Source organism: Lissotriton vulgaris, chromosome 8 (assembly GCF_964263255.1).
Source record: "Lissotriton vulgaris chromosome 8, aLisVul1.2, whole genome shotgun sequence".
In the NCBI taxonomy this organism is placed as follows: Eukaryota; Metazoa; Chordata; class Amphibia; order Caudata; family Salamandridae; genus Lissotriton; species Lissotriton vulgaris.
Genome location: NC_141696.1, coordinates 1,357,962,231 through 1,357,986,722, shown reverse-complemented (window position 1 = coordinate 1,357,986,722; position 24,492 = coordinate 1,357,962,231). Strand labels below are relative to the sequence as shown.

The 24,492-nt window shown below is 46.1% G+C and overlaps 1 protein-coding gene across 1 annotated transcript in view; it reads left to right on the top strand.

Annotated features, from left to right (window-relative positions):
- HEPHL1 (hephaestin like 1) overlaps nt 1-24,492 on the top strand; it is a 209,077-nt gene that overhangs the window by 173,325 nt on the left and 11,260 nt on the right. Inside the window, exon 10 of the mRNA XM_086936267.1 lies at nt 11,129-11,279. Coding sequence (XP_086792393.1) covers nt 11,129-11,279 — 151 coding nt within the window. The remainder of the gene's footprint in view (nt 1-11,128; nt 11,280-24,492) is intronic.

Below are 24,492 nucleotides of genomic sequence, written 5' to 3'. Positions count from 1 at the left end.
TTATACCGGACAACCGCCAAAATGTCCCTATACAGTGTACTAAGAAAAGAGACAATCTCTCTGTCCATCCCAAGGTTCAGTAGAATCGGCCATAATTTGAACCTAATCACTCTGTCGAATGCCGATGATGGGTATATGAACGCGATGAACAGGGACCCAGGCCTCGCCACAGTATACTTGTTAATCAACAAGTAGAGATTTAGATACTGATCACATGTGCAGAGGCCCGGGCGAAACCCACATTCCAGATAGGAGAGTATGGAGCCATCCTCTGCCTACAACAATGCCCTCTCCAGAACTACCCTTGACAACTTAATCAATATAAGAAATTGGACGGTAAATACTAGGTGAGTCTCTTGAACTCTTCTTATATATAGGGATAATGACCGACTGAGACCCTAAGACTAGGAGACTTATCCGCATTGCCCAATTAATGGCATGGGTTAAGATAGGTGCCCACAATTCTGGTGTATCCTTAAACAGATCTGCAGGGATCCCATCGGGTCTAGGGGCTAAACAGATCTGCAGGGATCCCATCGGGTCCAGGGGCTTTATGAGAGGGCAGGAGATCTATGGCTCATTGGGTCTCCTCACCAGTAAAGGTTAGGTTACAATGAGAGGTGTCTAATGGGACAGGCTCACATTGACCCCGATACACGGGGCATTGTAAGCACTCTCAAAATGATGAACCTATTTCTCATGGAGAATATTCGAGGAATTGCGGCTCCGATGTCATTAAATAGAGGGCGATTACCTATCTCCCAAAATCTGCAACTATTGGCCCCAGTTAATGCCTCGATCAGTTCGTCTCATGCTTCCTCTTTTTTACCTGTCCAACACCTTCTTATAGGCAATTCATCTATTTGCAATTAGACTGCGATCCTTAGGCACAGCTTTGAGAGCATTTGCTAACGACTTATGGGCTCTCAAACAGTTCCTAATAAACCAACATGGAACACAAATTTTTGTTGATTTGAAAGGGAGTGATAGTTTTGACTTAATTTCCTCTCATATATCTGAGTATGCATTTAAGAAAGTGGTGTCAGTACAGGAACCCTCCAAACATGTCTTGGTATCAGCCTAAGTGGGCACCATGAGGGATCTTAAAAAGTCCTCTAGGATAACCTTGGACCACTATCATCTTCTGCCCTGATCAGTCGAATCACGACTCTCTTAGGTGACCCTATCAATGTGCGGGAACCGTACAAAAAGATCTTCCATGTTTGTTTGTTTTTTATATACCAAGCGTTAATCGGTGCTACACATCCCACCCTGGGGCTACCTACGGTTATGTGTGCCCACAATGGGGAGTGGTCCGAGATTCCGCGTGCCTAATGGGCGACCTCCCGGATTATGACATTCTTGTACATTGGTGCCAGTAAGTAGTCTATTCGTGAGAAAGTGTGATGGGGGCCTGAGAAAAAGGTGTATTGCTCTGGGGTAGGGTGCGTGAGACGCCAAAGGTCCACTAGACCAAACGCTTCCATAAAATTGGGGAGCCATCGTTGTCCTGTACCAATATCTCTGGCCGGGCGCCTGTGCATTTCCCCTGACACCACAGCGTTAAAGTCACCCCCTATAAGGGGTTGCCCCTCCGGAAGGGAAAGCAGCAGTCTCCCCAGATCAAGGTACGACTGTGTCCGGAGGCCTGACGGAATGTAAACCGTCACCAGATTGAGCCGGCGACCCTCCCATTTTCCCGAGATAGCCACAAAGCGCCCTGGGGGATCTACCTCTGTGTGTTCTATTGTGAATAGAAAGTTGCTTCTAAGTAGGACACCCACTCCTCTGGACCCAGATGTAAAGCCCGCATGCACCGCCAGGGTGTATCCCCATCTATTAAGAACATAGCATGTATTACCATTCAGGTGGGTCTCCTGTAGGAGAACAACGCCAAGTGTCGCTTTATAAACTGTAACACTATACTCCTTTTAAGTTTGTCCCCCAGTCCGTTGACATTCCAGCTGACCAGCTTCAAACTTTTATCCCATTTCATCGTCAGGCAGATGTGTGCGTACCATGCCGTCCCTGGGATCCCGGAATATGTGTCTCAACCCCATTAGCATACCTCGGTGTGACCTCCCCCAACTGCCCCCCGTCCCACAACTGCCCCCCAACTTCCCCATCCCCAAAAAGGTTTTCACCCCCGTGTCTCCCTCCCTGCATCCCTGCTCCGTAGGTTTCGAACTACCCACATCCCCAATTCGCAGAGCACCTTTCGCCCAGTCCCAACCCGGGACCGAGGAAACCTCCCCCTCCCGAAAAACTCCTTAAGGGAAAGAGTGCACTGGCCCCAGCTCCAACCGCCGCCCACGCCTACCCCCCAATGCACAACATTCCTCCACCCAAATAAACACTCCTAAAGAGTTTGATCGCAGTCACATCAGTTCGGGTCCCACCACTTGCTCCCTGGTGCCCCAACCCCCCCGGAGCTCCTCACCAGCCCAATTGGGACAGGCCCATGGTTCTAACAGTTCACAACTTTATACATTACAGTTCACCAAGGTCCATATCGCGTGTCTGCATCCACTAACTGCCATCCGTGTCCCGGAGAGACCCTCACTTGGGGCTGGCAGACCATGACCGCCAGGATCGCTGACTCTGATTGTCCGCCTCCGAGCTCCCTGCTGTAGATCCCGGCGAGGCTTCCTGATTGTCTCTCCAACCTCCAACCTCTGTCCGGGCTGGCTCTCGCGGTGACTCCCTCTCAAGCCAGTCCTGCACTTCTGATGGCGCTGTGAAGAACAGGTACTTACCCCCTGTGATGACCTTCAGTTTGGCAGGAAAGAAAATCATGTATTTGAGTCCCCTTTCTCGGAGTGCTGCCTTCACGCCCGCAAAGGAACGCCTTTCCCGTTGGACCTGAAGCGTGAAATCCGGGAAGAACAGTATCTTTGCGTTCTCATGTTGCAAGTCCCCCATCTGCCTCGCCGCCTGGAGGATTGCGTCCCGATTCCCTGTAGTTTAGGATTTTCGCGAAGATTGTCCTGGGCGGCGCACCCAGCTTGGGTCGGGGACCGGCGCACGGTGGGCGCGTTCTATTGTGAAGATATTGGACAGGCGCTTAGGCTTGAGGTGGGCAAGGATAAGGTCTTCCAGAAACAGTTCCACGATAAGCCCCTCCATTACTTCAGGCACTCCCACCACGCGTTTGTTTTTTCTGCGGGCTCTCCGTTCCTGATCCTCCAACTTGAGGGCTATTTACCTGTGTTGATGTACCAGTTCGCTCATGCGTTTTTCCAGCATCTTCGAGGAGGTCTGGAGCTCCCATATATCGGACTCGTTTGCTTTGGCCTTTTCCGTGGTTTTGCCGAGGTCCGCTCGGAGAAGGTTGACCTCAATCGAGATTTTATCCATTTTTTTCACCAGGTTGGTCCCCAGTGTTTGTATCGCCGTCATAATGGAGGCCAAAGATGGCTCTTTCTGGCCTGCCTGGTCTTCAGATGTACTCCCAGCCTGGGCCTGCCCCACAGGGACTGCATACTTGTCCAATTTGTTGGTCTGGGCGTCCACGTTATTTTTCGGCCTCATGATGGCGACCCGTCCGCCCAGAGAGTCGCGTCGTGGGCCTCACCCCTCCCCGGGTCAGTTGAGGTTCAACTAGGTGGCTGGACCCACGTCCAGGTCGGCCACCCCCTCCGGCTTGCAGGGAGATGCCTCGTGGATCCTTGTCCGGTCCCTCTCGTGCCAGGTGCGGGAGGCGATGCGTGCGACCTCCTCTAGGCTTTCCCTGTGTCCGGTGCAGCCCCCACGATCGGCCTTGCCTTTTGTTACCCTCCTGTGGGGCAGTGCATCTATGCTCTAGGGCCAGGTCACAAAATGGCCCACGCAGCCCTTCCAGCCCCGGCGCTCTGCGCCACCGGCCTATTTCGCCATCTGATGCCTGTACTCACACCTCCATCTCCAGTGGGTCCTTCTCAGATATGCCAGTCTCTGTCCCAGACCTCGGGGTTCGCTGTCTCGGTGGTAGCCTCACCTTGCTGCACCCAGCCCCACAGACTTCAGGGCCCTCCCCTGTCTCCTCTCCACTTGAGGCCCCAGGCTATATCATCGGGGTTGCTGCTGCGCAGGCCGGGCCCCCTACGGGAGCGGCGCCGCTCTCACTGGGGCCGAGGTCAGACCCCCGCAGAGGTCCAGGATGTTTCAAGGGGTTCACTCCCCTCCGTGAACCCCTCCGCTGTTGTTTGCCCGGAAGCGCCGCCACAGAGCAAGCCCCGGCCCGCACCCCCTCCCCGCGGGCAGGCCTCAAGCCGGGGGCTTGCGTGATCACTTTGCCCGGTCGCGAGGCTCCAGCACCTCTGCCGGCCGCCCAGGCGCCGAGACACGGGATATTTTCTCCACACCGGAGGCGCATCTCACCCCCGAAGTTTCGCCGCTGTCAGCGATCCGCCACAGCTATGTCAGGATCGCGCTGGAGTGCGTCTCGGGGCGGATACAGGACGGATATTTTGGGGGACAGACTTAGCCCCGGCGGAGCTCCCCTCTCAGGCAGCCATCTTCGCTGGCGCCTGGCCATGCCCCCAAGATCTTCCATGTTGATGTCAATTTATTTATGGTCACTGAAATCAAAGACATTTACCCTAAAGTGTTTTAAAAAAATCATCAGAAAGACTGAAACAAAACTAATAATCTATTGTAGAGAATTACCCTCTACCAGTGAATGTAGGAGGAAAACGTACATCATTAGATTGAAGTTGCTCAGTCTTAGCACACTCCAGATTGAATTCAGCAAGAATGTGATTTCAAAGGCAGCCAGCTTGAGTGTTTTCCGTGTGAATGCAATCATCATGACTCACATAATCGCATAAAGTATGATATTGTGGGCCCATTAGGCATGGACGTATATTAAAATCCCCTCTTAAAATAAGTCCAGCTCCTATATTGTTACAAGTTTCAATATGGAGCATTTGGTCCCTAAGAATAGAGAGAGTATCACAGAATGTGGGACCTAATGTGGGATTATAAACATTTAGTAAGACCACATTACCAATTGCAAGGGAGCTAATAAGAATTGCATGTATGTTTGGGCAACTTGTTATCAGTTCCTTAATTCTACAATTCAGAGATGGGGAAACAAGAAGCTGCAGTCCACCGCTTGCATGCCCCTGATTTATGGTGTAGTGGGGTTGAAATATAATTTATATACCTCCAGAAAGAATATCCCTTCTGCCTCCCACGTCTCCTGCAGACTTATCATGGAAAGTTATCTTAGATATAATTATCACCTCAGACTCATATCTTTTATTGTTTATGCCTGACACATTCTAGGAAGCTAATGTGAGATTGCAAACACAATTATCATTTATATTCAATTGATCATCAGTGGTGTTACGAAGAATGGAGGGGTCACCATCCGGTATGGTAGTAAGTGCTCCTGTCTACATAGCCCTCATGTCTACTAACTGGTCTAATGCCCCACTAGCACTCACCGTTTTCCCTGCCCCCTCACTATCTTGTGGCCTGACCTTACATGATTGAAATTGTTGAGTCAGTCTGACAATTCTGCCCCCAGGGCCTCAAAGCGATTATAAGTGGGTATAACAAAGTCTCCACCTTCAGCTACCCTGATGTCCGGGTTAGGTTTACTTGCCTGAGGAGAACACTGGGCAGCCAATGGTCGATACAAATATACAAGAGTAAAGGGTTGAATGTTTGTTCCAGCGACGGCTCGTGGAGGGAGTTACGGTGGGGCAGGAAGGTGGGGAGGGGGAGGGGCAGGGTGGAGGTTGCTAAAAACCGGCATATGGATAATTGCAGGTAAGTAAACAATTTAATTAATAAAACGAATTTCGTAGCTCGCACTGCATTGCATTTTGCGATGCAAGGCGCACTACGAAATTTGTTTTATTAATTAAATTGTTTACTTACCTGCAATTATCCATATGCCGGTTTTTAGCAACCTCCACCCTGCCCCTCCCCCTCCCCACCCTCCTGCCCCACCGTAACTCCCTCCACGAGCCGTCGCTGGTTTGTTCTATAGGTAGACTCTCCTGCTAGATTCAAAACCATTTGAGCAGCCCTAGGACAATTAAAGTTGACAACTATAGAATCCTCGTGCGAGGTTTTAGGAGATGTCCCAACCCAGTCAACCCTCCGAGTCATAATCCCATTTGCCTGAATTCTCCCTTCACTGCCCACTTAATTTAACCAATGACTGGCCGTATTTCTCAGACTGGAATAACCTTCTCCATCCTTGTATTCCAACAAAGAGACCCTTCTCAATACCACCACATTGGGGCTGAGGCAGGGGGTAGGCCTAGGACCACTCCTCGTGGGCGCAAAATACCAGATTCTAGTGACACATGGTTCAGTTAGGACCGAGAGGAAACTGCCATTTTTACATGTACACATTTCTTAAGTTGCCTTCTCTTTGACATGATGAAGTTTTACACAAATTTGCTTGCATGACAGTGCAGGATTAGTTTCTCTGAAACCACATTGCTCACAAAACCACTTCATAAGTACACTATCACAACACCTTAAACATTTCGAACAAGGCCTCAACACACATTGTGCAATTGTTGTTGTTTATTATTCCATCCATGAGGCAACATTGCTATCACAGAGACACTAAACCATGTCCGCTCTGCTGGATCATTGACATGGAAGTATGGGTACTGTTGTTATAAATACACACCTATTTCTGTGCTCAAATTAGAGGAACACTCTGCTATCATTGTGAGGTCATTGCTGTGTCTGAGCTCAGCTGATTCCTATATTCCCTCTGCGAGGAGGGATATCCAATTTGTGACTAAGACGGGACCTGCATACCTTGCCTTCAGGTAATGGGGATTTAGATCACGCAATAGGGGATTTTTGGCAGAACACCCACCCTAGCAACTAGTTTAGGAAACACAAAATAGGAGTACATTATACCCAGTACTTAAATGTCAGCAAATATATATAGTTTTAGCACAATGGTAGAATTGTTCATTCTCTTCTCTGCCCGTATATTGCTACTCACTTTATCTTCCTCTGTTTATTGATTATTGCAGCACATATATTTTATACAAGAATCACAATGGTTCAATAAATATTGAAAATGCCCCTTTGTATATTTCTTGGATATTTCTCTGAGACAGCACTAGCGAATGACCGAAAAGGTTCGAGATCTGCTACCATAATTCCTGGGGAGATCAGGGTTGTCATGTTTTTAGGTTGCCCAAATCATTTGCTACCTTACTAGGGTTAGAGGCACTGTGAACTAGCAGGTCTATAGGTCAACATATCCTTAAGGGGTGCATAGAATCAGTATAACATCATCCTGTTTATGTTGTCCAACAAACAGTTCCTACTGAAAATTTGAAATAGTAAAACCCTGGGATCGCAAAACCCCTAACCCCTTTGTAGGCTTGTGTGCCAGATTGGCCCTAGGACCTGTCTGGTCACCTGTAAACGTTACTAATCCTGGTGGGACTGGCGAGTGCGTCCCCCCACCCTTTTTGGCCTGGGTGAGTGAATGGGTGGCGGTAACAATCCAACTAAGGCAAATTAGAGGTTCACTGGACAGATACCCTCTGTGTTTCAGTTTCCAGCCCCACCTAACTACCGTACTCTTAGGACCTATCAGGGGGATATTATCCTTGCAATGTTTTTCTATGTGCCTGTTTGTCTTGGTTCTCGATAAAGCAGAGACTAAATCATGCTTTCTCTTACTATTACATGCGGGTGGGCCATTTTTAGGTGGCGAGTTCTTACTCATGTCCGCTGATTAATGGGATTCTACAGCTGTGGTCACTTTGGTAGTCCCTCCTGACTGGGTCTCATCCCCTCCCATTATTCATGGTGCTCAGAATTGCAGGGCGCGTTGGGGAGATTATGTCTTGGGCCAGTTTCTCCTCTACCGTACATATTTCCTCATTAATTGCCCCCACTGCCATTGGCAGAACTGAGAGGAAACAGGATTTAGAAGCACTGTTTGTAACCTTGTCCTTAGAAGAAGGTTCGGACACTGAAACTTCTGAGTATGATGAAACAGGTTTACACGTGCATATGTCACAGATGGTGTACGAGTGATGAATCAAAATGGGGTGGTGCAGCCCAGCCTCCTCCCGGTGTGGACCAGCCAGCCCCTTGCCAGGGCTTTGCCCGGGTGAAGCCCGCACTGCCGGAGGGATGGAGCAGCTAAGAACGCTGTTGGTGGAGGCATGGCATGCCCCAGTGCCTTCTGGGCATATGTGTCCCAGAGCTGACTGTCTCGGTGTCCCGCGCTGCTGGAGGCATGTGAACATGGTCGGTAGGAGCGTGGCATACCTTGTTGTGTAATAGGCAATGCAGTTCCATCTGGGCGTATGTGCCCCCTAAACCTCCTGGTTCAGTGTCCCCACGAAGACAGAAATTTCAGAGTCTGGTTCACAGCTCCAATGGAAATTCTGGGTGATCTATACGAGGCAGGGCACATTAAAACTACAGTGGCATGCCAACAGACTTTCCACCTTCCACAATCTGACTCTTTAAGGCATGTCCAGTTATCACATAGGTCACAACAGCAAAAGCAGAGAGACGCTCTTTTTTTGGGGATCAAAATGTGATAGGGATATTCCTGAGAAGAGGTTCAATAAAAAAAGGATGTTCCACTTTGTACAGGCTATTAAACTCCTGACAGAGACTAATCAGACCTTCCTATGTGGTGCCATGGGTGACAGACCTAGATACGCAAATCATAGTAGAATCCTGAACATGTATATGTGTGCAAGTCGCAAAATCGTCTGAATGCACACAATGTAAAGAAAACAGCTACAAAATTCTCATGTGCTGGTATCTTATCCTAGCTAGATTTTACATAATGTTTAGCTCTCGAGTTCTGTCGGAGGGGTTGTGGCAAAGGGACATCATGGCCCATATGTGGTGGTATTGTAATCCGGTCCAGGTTTTCTGGTTAGAGGGTCTGGAATATATCAAAAGGATAACTGCCATAGTTTTAGAGTGGAATCTCTTGATATTATTGTTGGAGATACTGGGATGAGACGAATACCAGTAAACTGCAATTACGGGCAAGCGTATTACAAATTTTTTACTTGGAGCTCATCTAGCATTAGCTCATGAATGGAAACAACCATACTCTCTTCCTCTCAATATGTTGTGGACCAAATTATGACATATATTTGCCATGAAACATTTGTTTGCCTTGGTAGTTGATACAATGGCTAAATTCGAAGATCTGGACCTCTTTAAAACCTAGACTAAAAACACTGGTAAGTACAGAACTGTCTTAGGACTTATGCCAGCAGTTCTATATAGCTAAGGCGTTTGTAGGCCGTCTTCTTCCCCTACAGTTACTGAGGATGATTTTGCATTGATAGACAAAAATCAAGAACCAGGCTAAGATTTACCCTGCTAGAATGCAAATGTTCAACTTACTTGTCAAAATCCAAAGTGCTGGCTTCTCCTTAGTTCTTTGCAATTTTGAAGTGACTGTCTCCTCTGCTCTCCCCTGTCGCTTCTCCCTCTTTCCCATCTTGGCATTGCACTTAACTTAAAATAATAATATGTTTTGTACTGAATACTACGGTCTGCTGTGTACTCTGGCCTGTATTTTCCATAGATGTGCTATTCAGCTTCCACTTAAAGAAAAAAAAACTTAAAATACTTTTTGGGGAAAAATTTTGAGGCTGATGATAGCACCTAGAGGACCTTTATGGGTGGATGTTTGAGGTCCATAAATGTATGAATTATAATAAATAATAATAATGTACAGAGAGCAGTGTGGGTTTATCTGGAGTACTCAAGTTGTTTGAGTTCATCTGCTGGTGTCTACTTAGGGTCAGAAGTGCTCTGTTTCCAGTTGTTTTATTCATAGTTTCTTTGAGTCTCTTCGCCCACATAGATCTCTTTAGCAGTTTTGAGTCAGTTGACTCATGAGTTCCTATCCATTTATTTAGGGGCTACCTTTACGGACGTTAGATATATGAACATCTCCTGGTTTACTACATGTGGACTTGAAGGGTGTTTGTGTGGGTGCGTGTTTTACCAGAGTCTTTCAGTCCGTTTCAAGGTGAGCTCTTTTATTCCTAACATAATGTCCTGTCATTAGTGAAGCTTTTCTCTGGTCCAAAAACAGATTTCTGCTTAACTGACTCAATTTTGTTAAGGACTGTGTAGAGCAGGGGTCCCCAAACCGGTCCTGGAGGGCCGGATCCATGCCAGATTTTTAAAATAACTACATGTATCTCAATGGGGATATCCTCAAAATCTGGCATGGATCCGGCCCTCCGGGACCGGTTTGGAGACCCTGGTGTAGAGGGATGTTCAGATAATGCCTTACATACTTACATGTAATCCTCATTTCCAGTCTTACTCTTTTTCATCAGTCCCTATGTTCCCTATGCTCCTCCTAGAGCGCTTCGATTCAATTGGTGAGAGCCCGCATAGTACTCTTAAGAGGGTTTGGTAAGGAAAGCCTTATTATGTAATTCCTGGAAGAGTTGGGGGGCGTTTTCTCATTTCCTTTATAATAGTGTGTTCCTGCCTTGGAGCTTAAGGGGGTAGTCACCTTATGTCATAAGAATGTGACGACTAAGAGAGAGAGATTGGAGGTAATGAAAATTGCTGGTAACGTTTTTTTAGGGGGCGTTGTTTTCTAGCCTCTCCTGTTCTCCATTGTTACATTTTTAATAGGCCTGTTATAATCTTGCAGATCTGTGAATGGGTTGTATATGGAACTTCCTGCTAGAAGATGTGTGTATTTGAACAATTAAATTCATCAAATGAACTTCCTTCAAACTAGTCCTGAGAGGCGTGTTCAAATAGCAGAAGAAGGGGGAGATGCTCCAGTTTTTCTTCAATTTTTCAAGCAAGTCAGCTCTTTCTCTGGGTGCACTCCTTAAATATTCCAAAGCCTCTCCTTAGGCTGGGGGTATTGCTGGTGGAAGAGGGATGCGTCCCCTGGGGCACCTGCATACTGGAGGGTCTTGGAGCTGGCAGCCACAGAATGCTCCCTTGGTGTCCTGTAGAGGTAGCTTTAGCTGGAAAGTGAGCATACCCGTTGGATCGCCAGCTCCAAGATTTTCATTCACGTAGCATCTGTTACCCATTTTGCACCTAGGAGACCCCAAGAAAAGTATATATAATCTGTGCATTTGTAAGGAAGCAATAAACACAAGTTTCCAACCTTCTTTTTCATTTCCAGAAGGGAATCAACAAAGAATTCTACCTGCTGTTTACTGTTTTTGATGAGAATTTAAGCTGGTTACTTGAGAAAAATATTGACATGTTCGCTAAAGATCCACTAAACATCGACAGAGAAGATGAACATTTCCAGGAAGCAAACAAAATGCATTGTAAGTTATGTTTTGGAAGCCTCTGCAGAATTTTTGATCTAATTTTCCCATAGACCTCTGATAACATTTCAATGGAAAAGAAGAAGCCAAGTATATACAGTTGGCAAATTTCCATTGAATGGTTTGTGATCTCTGTTCTCACATATGCATTGAATTGCGCCAGTCATTATCATTATGCCCACAAAAATCATTGTGTAGGGTTCAGGGCTCCTATTTGCTTATAACTTTTGGTAAGCATTGTGAAACAATCTGAGGCTTTGTTATTTTTTGAGACTATTTGATACGCTGTACTATGTTGTAGGAAACAGTGTCCTTGTCAAGCACTTTAAGTCCTTATGTTGATCATTTCAAGTGATTTAAGTAATATCTGATTTCCTCTGCACAAGTGTGATCCAGTTTACAGAAGTGACCATAAATCAATTTTGAAAGGCCAAGCATTTGCTTGTTACAGCGAGTGTTCATGGTTTACTTTGTACTTTCGCTTGGTGAAATGGGGTTTATTTATGCAACTAATATAAATCAATACATGAATCCAAATGTTGCATGATGTTTATTTACAAGTGCTATTTACCTATGCTAATTATAAAAATTTTACCAGCAGAATGAGCACTGGCAATCCTTTGCCAGCGTTCTTTATTTATAGGTTCACAAGTTTCCTTCTACTAAAGTTGGATGATGAATAAGTGGGAGATTAATGGGTAGATCATCAACATTTGCGATTCCTTATTTGCGAAAAATAAGGAATCACAAATAAGGAATCGCAAATGGCAATTCATCATTAATTTCGCAATTTAATTGCGATTCTGTAAAAATCGCAATTTTTACCGAATCGCAAATATTTTGCGAATTCCAAATTGCGATTTCGCAATTCCCATTGATTCCTATGGGCCAAAAGGCCCATAGGAATCAATGGGAATTGCGAATTCGCAATTTGGAATTCGCAAAATGTTAATGCATTCCATGGGTGCAGGGGGGGGGTCCAAAGGAACCCCCCTTGCTCCCCTGAAATGTATTTTAAAGTGCATGTTACACACACACATGTCCTAAGGACATGTGTGTCTGTAACATGGCAGAGTTGTAAAATGCATCTTTGGGCATTTTGACACATTTTTGAAATTACCATGAGGTTCAATTTAGTTATAATTTGCAATCCCTAATTGCGAAATCGCAATTTTAAAAATAATCATGCATTGCTTTTAAGGAATCGCAAATTTGCGATTCCTTAAAAGCAATCGCATGTTTGGAATTCGCTAAAAATAGCGATTTTCCAAAAATGCTTGATGCACGCCAGAAACCAATTTAGGAAGTGCAAACGTCCGAATTTTGCGATTCACACCGTTTGCACTTCCTAAAAAGGTTGATGCATCTAGGCATAAGTTCCTGTGGCAGCCAATGCCCCCCCACCATTATAATCATGTGACTGGGTGGTAATGTTTCTTTATAAATAAGTAGCAGCCTGTCCCAACGTTGTCCTGACTCTCCTCAGCCTCTTGAGAGTTCAGTGCGTGACAGCGTGCACGTGATGCTCCGCGTGTGTGAAAGAGCAGCCTGTTTATTATTTGTTATCCCCGCTGGTACGCTGACTCTCCTCAGCCCCCGCCTGAGCACCGCTGGTACGCTGACTCACCTCAGCCCCCCCCTGAGCACCGTAGCAATATGTTATGGTGCGTGGCGGCTCCAGAACGCATCCAGGATTTCAGGCTCATTTTCCACGAATGCCGCGCGAATGCCTTGCCCATGGCTGTATGCCCACGCCCCCGGCAGAACGCACACACCCACAAGGAAGTAGTGTGAAGGCTTTGTTTTTCTGAATGCCGTTTTAATGTCGGAATGCCGCGCTTATCGCTGTATGCACATGCCCCCAGAACAACACCCCGAGCAGAACGCCCACAAGGGACTGCTTTGCCCCTAAGGTTCTTTTACCCTTCTAATCTATATGGTGGGCAGCTGTATAGCGTATGTCCATCTGCTGCAACTGTCCTTTCCAATGCTGTATTGGGTGTTGTGATTGGTGCTGTGGTTCCTGAGATTACCCGCCTCAAGGGTTTGGGCTCTCTCTTTATTATATTAGTATAGGTTCTAATCTTCTGCTTTCATAGTACTGTCAAACGCGGTTCACAAATGAACCATGATGTATATGTAATTGTTCTGTATTGTAGAGCTACCTGCTTGCTTGATACTCACATACAATTTATTTTATCTCATCTTTTGGAATCACATTAGTACCATATATTTCAGTGAAGCGCACTGACACCTGGGTGTGAGGGTTGGGAGAGGGGGTTAACATGCGCTATATAAAAAAAACACATTCATAATTCTTGTGCAGAGGACTATTGCCACAGGTAACAGTTTACTTTCTCCTTATGTTTATCTTTGTTTAACATTCAGATATGCAAGGGGTGAGTCTTTTGATGTCCCCTGTATTACCTTATATTGGGTAGAATTATTTTTGTGTAATATTGATATCATGTGTTATGCATTAAGAAACTTTGTTCGTAATCATAAAATCCTTGCTTTCTTGTTGGGCTGAGTCCCAAATTGGTGCAGGTGGAAGATTTTTGTTGATTCAGGTACCAGTGTCCCCAGGAAATAAGTTGCCTAACTACCTCAGCGTAAACAAGCAATGGTGTAGCCAATAGGTCTCGCTTTTGGGACCTTATAAGTATTTACTTATGCAGCACAATATCATTGGTGCAACAACATCAACTGTTGCATGGATAAACACTTATGAGATCCCAAAGGCGCGATCGATTGGCTATGCCAATGCTTGTTGTTTTGAGAATCTGTGAAATTACTTTAACCTTATGAATTATTTGGTCATGGTTAGATTAACTTATGAAAGAAAGTGTACCAATTATCTGCCAGAGAAAACAACAGATAGCTAAGCTTATTATACAGGCATTCCACTGCTGCGTGATCAACTCGTTTCTTTCCACCCAAGAAACTCTCTCACCTGTACTAAGGCGTACGGCAACAAACAAAATACTTCATAACGCCACAATGATCACTAAACGCTAAAGAGTTGAAAAGGCAATTCAGATACACAAGCACAACTACATATTATTATATGTAATACCTCTAAGGTCTAGTTCCCCAAATAGGTGGGTGAGATCACTGATGCTGCCGTTAGATATCCCCTATCAGTACAAATGGGTGAGGGCTAAACAAAAAGTGCTAAGAAATGGTCTATGCTGGCCGCCTCATAGTGTTTTTTAAAGTTCAACTATGCTGGTAGAACATGGAAAAACAAATTACAAATTCAGTAAATTTGCAAAACGTTTTGGTAAACTAACATCCGAAGAAAAATGAAATGAAATTAAAATAAAGGAAAAGGAGGAGGAAAAACTGCATTTTTGCGGAGTTGGGAATTTCGAACAAGCACAGAAGCCACGCAATAGCGAAATCCCCACTTTGTTTCCATATTTGGGGTGGCGGCAGAGTTCGGTTGCAAGCAACAAAAGGATGCTTTCAATGCTCCACAGAAGCCGAAAGGTGGAATGTGGTCGTTCTGCGACTTGCACCAAAAAAATAACTTCACGCATACATTTGCAGTGTTAACCTGTCTCCAATGTCATTTGGAAAAGCTGCAATTATTAGATGGTCTGTGCGCCTTCCTTTCTGAGCCCTGGTGAAAAGGGAGAAGCAATGGCGTGGAAAGGGTGAAGGACAGGGACAACAAGCAAAGGAGTAGGAAGGGTGGGAAGGACAGTAGCAGCACCGTGGGAGGGAGGGGGCAGGAGCAACGTGGGAACAAGCACAATTGGACAACTGTCCATCAGCACAAGGGACAGCTCACGATGCCACAGAATACGGTTCAACAGCTCATTCAACTTCAATCGCAGAAAGCAGCAGACGTTCCCTGATGGCTTTGGCTCTAAGTCAAAGTAAACAAAGGAGGACATGGGAAAGCTCTGCTGCTTAGACTTGAGCTGACCTGGCGGGCATCGACTTTTCCTAGACGGTCATGGTTCTAGAGCATTCATCGGGTACCATGACTGAAGCAGAACGTATTGCTGCAGAAAGAACATGTGACCGTCCATGTTCACAATGCTTTCCTAAGCTTTAGCCGCCTTTTTTCTTGTGCTTCTCTTTCTACGCCTTCCATCCGTTTTCATCACCAAAGTGCCTCTGAGCACGGGAGCCGCACTTTTATTAAACGTTTGGACGAATATAGCTACAAGCGCAGTAGGCAATACCTACAACTAACACTGAAGAAAACGCTTAAATGAAATAAAGACGTAGGTCACACTGACAGTTGTTAGCATTTTCTTCTCTTAAGCTGAAAACAACATCATTAAACCTCTCAGATCGGTGTCTCTCATCCCCACGCCAGAAGTGTGTTCAAACTCTGCTGGACCATTTCAGCTCCCCGATGCAGGATGCAATAGTGACTGATCTAGTGAAGACCTATCCCTTAGGCACCAATATAGAAGCAGAGACGAGGACAGGGCACACAAGAGGGGCCTTTTAATACCTGCTGCCGAAGGAACTAGTAAGTAACTGGTAAGTAACTAGACATAACGATGATTCTAAAACATATATCATATGAAACTGATATGCTAGAGAAAATGGCCTTCTCTGTACAAATGGAGATCTCGTGTTCTTGGCAGACTGCCCGTCTCCGGAATTTCTTCACATTCCAGTGCTGCGGGTGAGTCTCCGGAATTTCTTCACATTCCAGTGCTGCGGGTGAGTTGTGCGGACGAGGCAGTTAACAACGATCTTAACATCGATCTCACCCTGATGGAGTTTTCGCTTATCAAGGTGGCACTGGCGGAAGGGTGATGACGTTTTCCCGGCAACTCCTGAAAGATGGCTGATTTGCGTCGCTGACCCACAAGGGTGCTGATTGCTAAATATTTATGTTAACAAGCCTGCCATGGCCTGGAATTGATGCGGCTTAGTCAGCGGATGGATCGCAGCAAAACAGAATGGGCTGCAACCCTGGAGGCTTTGCTCCTGTACTCCACCTTGGGGGTTGGAAAGTTAGGAGTAAGGTGACGTAAAAGGCTGGGGTGTGCTTATTTTTTGGCATCTTCAGCACATGTTTAAACTCGTTTAATAATGCATGTTAATGTATGTTTTGTTCATCGCAGAGCTTGGAAACACACAGAGACAATGAATGCCCCGCTTCTGAGCTCTCTCTCAGCAAAGAACACGTTAAGTCCGAGAAATTCCAAAAGACCACTAAAATGACAAAAAGAAACGCGCAGACTCCATTCTGTGCTTGCGCTGCGCTAAAAGCGGCATCCTGACAAGGCCCAGGTTTACTAAACAATGGCACGAGCGATGCACGACTCAGTGGCGGAAACAGAGGTCCAATCAGCTTTCCTGTGCAAAACGTTTTCGCACCGAAAGTTCACGCTATCGCAATGCCAAGCCAACTTCTACTGCTTTGCGTAGTTCCAAAGCTTTAATAAGCTATGTTGTGGGTGTGCAACGGGAACAGAATATAATACATGAAGAACTATGATAATCAAGCAATTGCCGCGTTGCCGTGAAAGTAACGCGGCGGCGCGGCCGTGAAAGTGATCGCAATCGCATGCTCTGTGGTGGGGGAGGGGTGAAGCAAGTCGCACTGTAAGGGTGCCGTGAGGAAAGCCAGATGGCTGCTGCGCGCGTGCTCGCAAGTGACTGGCCCAGAGAAGCAGTACTGGCGCGGGGCTCCCATGCCTGAGGGAGAGCCCCTCGATGGCTGCAGAGGTCAGAAGTGGCAGCAGCCGCCGATGCGGTGAGTGGGGGGTTTGGGGGGACAATGTACGTGTGTGTACGTGTGTGTATGTGTGCGTGTGTGTGTATGTGTGCGTGTATGTGTGCGCGTGTGTGTGTGTGCGCGCGTGTCTGTGGGTGTGTGCACGCGCGTGTTTGTGTGATCAAGGAAGTGGGGGTAGATGTAAATGTAAATGTAAATGTAGGTATACTTATATAGCGCGACCTGTCACCATAAAGGTCATCCTGGCGCTTGCCTAGGGAACCCGTCCTGGTATTCCCCTGTGAGAGGCCCCGGCAGGGTATCCACAAGGTGAAAGCCAGGCATCCCACCGCGAGGGGCCGTTGTGGAGATTAAGCAAGCTATTGCCCAGAGTCGCAGAGCGTGAACCCGTGAGTCGAGAAGGCACCGGAGCGAGAATTATCGAGACCGTGGAATTTTTAGCCCAAGACCCGCCGAGGCGGGGAATTGAACCCTGGTCCAGGGCCGATCTCAGCTTCCGGGTCTGCCGCCTCTAACCCCCTGAGCCACACTTCTCCACACTTCTCCACAGGGGTGGCTGTGTGTGTGTGTGCGCGCGCCGTTAGTTCATGCTAGCTAAAAGAAAGCGGGCTGTGTGTGTATGTGGAAGCGCGTCTGCGCAAGCGCAACTCTTTAGAAGGGCGTCCACAGACCACAATCTGCGTGTGCCCCGGTCTGTCTCCCGTGGGAGGCATCACGCTGACAATAGGTCTCTCGCTGGCGAGACCTAAAATAGGTCTCAGAAAATGCAGAATACTAATAAAAGATGTTTATGGCATAGGGTTTGATGACTTGTGCCTGCTTTTTAGGTCGAGCTGGAGAAAGCAATGGGAAGCATTGCGTCCAGCGAAGTATCTATTGTTGTCAGCTTGCTGGGAATCTGAGACAGGGGATGTGCACGAACAAGCCCTCGGAGATTTCACCTCGTGGGCGCGCACGCCCAGGCCGGCGCCGTGCACATCTCCTATCCCACATTCTCAGCAAGTGACTAACACATACACACACACAGCCACACTCACGCACGCATGCACACACACACACACACACACACACGCAACAGCCACACTCACGCATGCACACACAAACACGCAGGCACACACACACACACACACGTGCAGGGTGGAGTCTGAGTTTAGGGAGTCCGCTCCTGCACGGGCCCCGCGGGGCCTAGCTCTCACCTGCTTCCGACTGCTGACCATCATATCTGGAGCGCCGGGTCCTCGGCTCCCGATGGGTGGGTTGGGGCGACGCGGCCAGGAACAGGCTAACAACTTCCAGCCTGCTAACTTTCTACTACAGGAGCGGCGGCTGCGGTGCACGGGCGAGGGAGGACGGCAGCTGTGCAGGATTTGTAGCCCCTGCCCTTCGGCCGCCTCCCGCAGCAGCGCGCGTTCACCTCGCTCCCTCCCCCCACTTCTCTGTGGTGCGCGCGCACCACTACTTTCAATTCCCGGCCCTGCTCCTCTGTGGTGCGCACGCACCACTGGTTCTCACTGGTTCATAATTCCCTTGTATCCCTTCATGGTCTCCTTGCCCTTGTCTATTACTCACGTCCGCCCTTGTTTTTAGTAATGTGGCCGGATTCTTGTGCTTGGCACCTCCCGAAAAATGTATGGTGATACCAAATAATGAACACATGATTGACTATTTACTTTATGAACTTGTTTGCTTTTATCTGGACAACCCTCGTCCCGTCACCAACTGAACCCATCGGCTGCAAGTCCTAGCACTTGCATGGGCGCTGGGAGGACAAGAGCAGTAACAGGTGCGCGGAATGTACCAAGGGGCGAGGGGTGCTTCCTGCACGTACCCAGTCCGCGCTGGCGCTGTGTGTCTCTGGCCTCCCTCGGGCTGCAGAGCGGGGGCAGATGTCCGACACCCCCGTTTCTGAGGTGGCGAAGACGCCTCACTTCAGTCGGGCGCCGGCCACGGGATGCTGCGGTCTGGCCGCGCCTCCCCCTCCTCGCAGCCTCTAGTACAGACCCGCGAGGGGGCAGAGCATCCTCCGCCCGCAGGCCCCGTCACAGCCCGGCCGGTTATATAAAGACATCCCGGCTCTTAGGTAACCCCTGGACAGCCCTGTAAAGGAGCGCGAGGCCAGGCCCTTCCACCCACCGAGGTGCAGATAAATCTAATGCACGGGCGAGAAGACGCAACTCTGAGCTGTAGACAGAGCTCATAGTGTGAATGCGGCCTTTAGGAAAGCCCAATGATTTGTCCAAAAAGTGAGTGGCCCAAGAAGTTTACTCTGAATCTTCTCCGAGACACGTGGCCTCTGTAATTAAAGGTGTGGTTTGAAAAGGGTCAATTAAAATCCTGTACATCCCGGAGTGGCCACCGACCTGGATTTTGATGCCTCTCATTCCCTAAGCTTTCTGCGATTACATCCAACAATATAACCAGGGCCGCTAGAATCATGCGATTGTTCAATTAAAATAGTGCTTTAAGTCACATGCTGGGGTCTCATAGCACTATAGATACACCTTACTATTCCCCACTGGTGCACCAATGATTCATTTCTGGGACTGGTTTCGCACAGATATTTATAGTGATCACAACCTTTCAAAATGTAAAAGAAAGGGCGAGGATGTGGCCTAAGGGTTGGGGTGGACTTCATTGAAGCCGGGTTCGAGTCTCCGCAGGGACTCTCAACATCCTGCGATTCTGGGTAGATCACGTAATCTCTCCCCGTGCCTGACAAAAAACAAAATGAATGTGACCGTCTGTAACGTAACTGGTGCTCATGTATAACGCTCTGACATCTTCAGGTCTAGTTTGTGCCATATATACCCCCGCCAAAAAAAAACGTATTTCCCAAATATTACTTTAACTTGCATTTATTGTTCATTTAAGGTGTGTTATATGTATGTACATGAAGGTGCAAAGTGCTGCAAACACACAATAATGTCTTAATACTTTGCTCTTTTTAGCCACTCTTTGTCCCTGCCCCACACACACATGACCCTCCCCCATCCATTGAGGATAACAGTTCCCAAACTTTTGATGCACTTCAACCTCTGAACGGCTTTGCTCATGTTTTCTATTAAATAACCATCGATAAGCACTGCACGCGATATAAGAACTTCTTTACGTAAATCAGGCTCCGTGTGCTCACTGCTCCCCAGGGGGAGGCGTTCTCCTGGGAGGGCAGCAGCACACAATAGCCCCGGCTGTGCGTGACTCGTCAGGCAGGTCGCTGGGGAGGTGACCACAGGAATCATGGGAACCAATCGGCTAAAAACATTGCGCACATTTTCCGTAACTGCACTGCTCGCGTGTTTCTATTACCTGAGCGCTCATCACCACTGCATGTGCAATTAATGTGAGTTGAGAAGGGTACTTGAACGGAGCTCTGGGTGCACATTGTCCTCACGCTCAAAATAAGTCTAAAAGCTTCTGCTTAGTGGCGATTTTGCATATTACCATAAAACCGCATATTTCCCACCAAATATAGAGGCTTCCTCTTAAAATGCTGGATAAACAGTACAAAGGGTGCAAATTGTCATTTGTTGGAATGTGCACCTACATTTCTTTGACCTGGCCCCAGAACGAAGCCAACGGACAATGCGCGTTCAAAGGAAGCTGCACTATTACACGCACCTTTCAGTGGGAAACCACAGACCAATTAACTATGTTTTTATTTTTTTATACTCAACATTTGTATAGCGCACTGCTGCCACTTTTGCATTCTCGAATAGCTCAATCAATCATATTTCGTTTCAAACACTGGAGCAACCTTGCACTGTTGAAAGTGTGCATGGTTGCAATGTGGCTAGGCAGCATGGGAATGTTAAGGTGGCCTCTACAACATTCTAAGTGCTACGTCAACGCGTGCAGATTGAAGGTGCTCTTAAGCTTAACCCCTTCGATGCTGATGACGAGCTCAGCTCGTCATCAGCTACGGCGCTCGTATCGTCATGTAACGCGGGTTTTCGAAAAACCCAGCACACAGCGGGAAAACCGCTAGCGCGCAAGGGGTTAAGGGCCTAATCAAGGCGTTATCAATTCTGCAATATGAACGTCAAGGGCTCGATTACAGCAGTAGGCCTGCACATTGATTGTGTAAATTGTGCACCCACTCATTCGCATTAGCACGGGGTGGGCTAATAAGCAGATCCTCATCTAATACCCCATTCCTTAGAATGCAGAATAACATGCTATAGCCATTCCCATGTCTGCAAAAGCTCATGTTTGCTCTTTTGTCCTGTCATTTGCACAAGGTTTGACTTGTTTAGTTACGAGAGCAAATTTTCTCCCGAATTTAAGCTATTGCCATTATAAATTACAATAACTTTTATTTAACTATTAATTATTTTAAAAAATTACAAGCCATTGTTATTTGTAATATCAATACATCTAGGTCACGTAAATACAAAACATGTTGCATTACAAATGCTATAGGTGTCACATTTGCAAAAATAAAAAATATTGGCATTGTAAATGACAAAGCTATTAATTTCGCTATTTTCAAAACCAACACATAAATAAAAAATGTGTCATTTACAATACCTACTGCGAGACCTATTGCATTGCAAATGCTTGTTACTCGTGTGTTTAACTTTCGCTTTGTATTGTTTTAATTATAAAGAGGACACCCCAATAAACCCCAGGGAATCAAGGACACACTCATATATATAATGTGGCAGTGCTCGGAAAAGGAGAGAATTTGTCCAGACCATTTAGAATCAAACATATATATTCTTTGAACATAACCACAATAACAAATATTTGGTGGATAAAGGGAAAATTAGATGCTTGGTAAAAGATATATCAATTTTACGTCAGTTTACAAGAGTGAATGAGAAGCATAACAAAACAAACATATATGAACAATGTGCACATTTTCACTATGATCTATATACAAACCATTTTGCAGAGACCAAAGTTTTAACCACGATTCAAACTACACAGTATAGTTGTATAATAGATGTTACTGTGTTACGTTTGAAATGATGGCAACGATTACTGTTTTGGTCACATACAGTCATTTGTGAGACCATCTCCAGGAGGGCATCTGGTATTAGCAGATTAAAAACAGAAAAGTGTCAAATTCGCCATCTAGATTGGTACGGCAACATGTGTAGGAGTGACCAGAGTGCGCTTTCTTTAGAAGTGTGTCTTGTTGACAGGTTGTTTGATTGGGTATTAGTGCATTGGGAAAGGCAGCATGTCCTTGAGATGGTCTTGCAATGGCTCGGCTCCTCTTGCCTGTATGTATGTACACTATGCATGGGCCAAGCTTGCATCGTTTTCAAGAAATATGCACAGTCAGAGATCACAATAAGACTATGTATGACATGAACTACCTGACCTGCATTCTATTTGAATTATGCACTTGGTGGTCCCCCAAGGAGCAGTTCACACTCGAGCAAAGAAGAACTAAGTAATATATTTTTCCAATTGTTGTAGTTTGGAAGATCCTAGATGTAAGACTAGTTACATGTGCATGCTTCTTTACTACATTATTGAGTTAAACCATACAGAACGTTTATTAACTTTTATGTTGCTCATTAAACTGTCTCACTCATTTGTGGACACCATTTGTTGGGATTTTGTATGAAAAGTACTTCGGGTACATGTGTAAAATGATGCAAAGGTTGCCAGACCGGGTTGAATGTTCCATTTAGCAAATGGTAGATGTACTTTAGGCTGATAAGCGATGTAATCCTGTGAAGGCCCTAAATGATATACATGTCCAACAGTTCTCTCTGTTCATTTAGTCTATTGTTATTCCAATTCCACCTTCGTCAAGTCAAGTCAAGTCAGAGAATTTATATAGCGCACTACATACCCAGAGGGTCTCAAGGCACTTGGGGAAGGGTGGGGGATTATTTGTCGAAAATCCAAGTTTTAAGCTGTTTTCTGAAGGATAGGTTTCGTTTCGCCAGTATTGTTCAATCATGGTTTGACATCCTCTTCATTTATTTTTATCTGTGTTGAACGGGTCGAGAATAATATTGGAAAATATTGAACATATTATGAGGTCATCTTCAGATGGTCCTAATACCAGCAACACAAACCAAACAATCGTCGTGGCTGTGAGCCAACATCTGACTACTTTTGTCACACCCACCACCCCTGCAACTTCTACCGCACTGTCCTTGTGGATAGTTTGGAATTGGTCTAGTTGCCATTTTTTTTTTTGATTCAGCTCTCTTGTTATATTAACTTTGCTAATTATTATTATTACAGTCGAGCAATATCACTTATGTAGTCATAGTTGGGTTTTATACCAGCAGTGCCAGTTTTTTGTTCATGAATAATGTTTGAGCTCCTTGATGAATCGACACAAATCAGGCAGCCCTTTGACATGTGTAACCTTGATTCATAACAGAGGAAGTTCCCTGAGGGTTATGCAAGCACAAACCCTATGCCACATTATGCTCTCATCTAAGTCCAAACTACTGGACTGGTTTACACTGATATACATTTGAGTATTTGTATTGCTAGTGTTGAGAATATACCTGTGGGTACTAGTAAAGCAGGCATCTCAATTTTATTGTGCCATATGGGGTCTGTAGATTTAGAAAAGAAATGACAGATTCCTGTTGCAGAAAAAAAGATCCTAGGTATGCAGAGCCAGCCTTTCCAACACACACAGAGACTCACACACACACACACCATACTGCACACACATCCTCCAAATCCCCATGTGAAGTGCATGGATACTACCAGTGGATTAAGTAGGAGATCTGTAACAAATGTTCATTGTAGTGGGGATCATGATCAGTCACGCCCCACAGGCCATTGATTCTTTCTCAAATCCCCTTCGAAATATGTCTAAAAAGCCACAGAAATTGACAGATAGTAATATATTAAGTTTAAGCCTTTGTGCAAATCATAGGCAATTGGCCAATTGTGATTAACTGCACCCCAGTAACCATAGGTCACCCTTAAATGTTTAGTTTTCAGAGCTAGCTTAGGTCTCATGCTTTCAAAGCTGTAAAGATCCTTCAAAATCCTTATTAGAGTTCAGAACATATCTCATATCACAACTATATACAGCAACAACAAAAAGATGAAGGAAGGAAAGCTTTATTGATCACAGCAGGTGGCAATTGCTCAGTCCTCATTGCCCATTGCTTTTGGCCAACTGTGTTGTTCTAGACAAAGATTCGCCTTCTATAAATCAGTCTTGGTCCTGCTCCAATAGAACAGTCCAGACCGAACTGCCAGACCAGGTCCCCACATAGGCCCAAACCGTTCGTAGGTTGCTTATGTTCCCGTCCAGTTTGAGATCCTGGTCTGGCAATTCGGGTTGGATTGTTAGTATCGGAGCAGGACCAAGGCTGTTTTAGCTATAGCTGGGTGTAATCTGAGGTGGCATGGTTGGCAAAAAAATATGGACTGGAATGCAGACCCCAGGACTTACCAATGGTTGAGATTAACTCAAACACTCTATCTATCACGTTTTTTGCATTCAATGTAGCCCTACTTCTTTGCTTCTTTCTCTTTCTTCTTTTTTCTCTTTCATTATTTTAC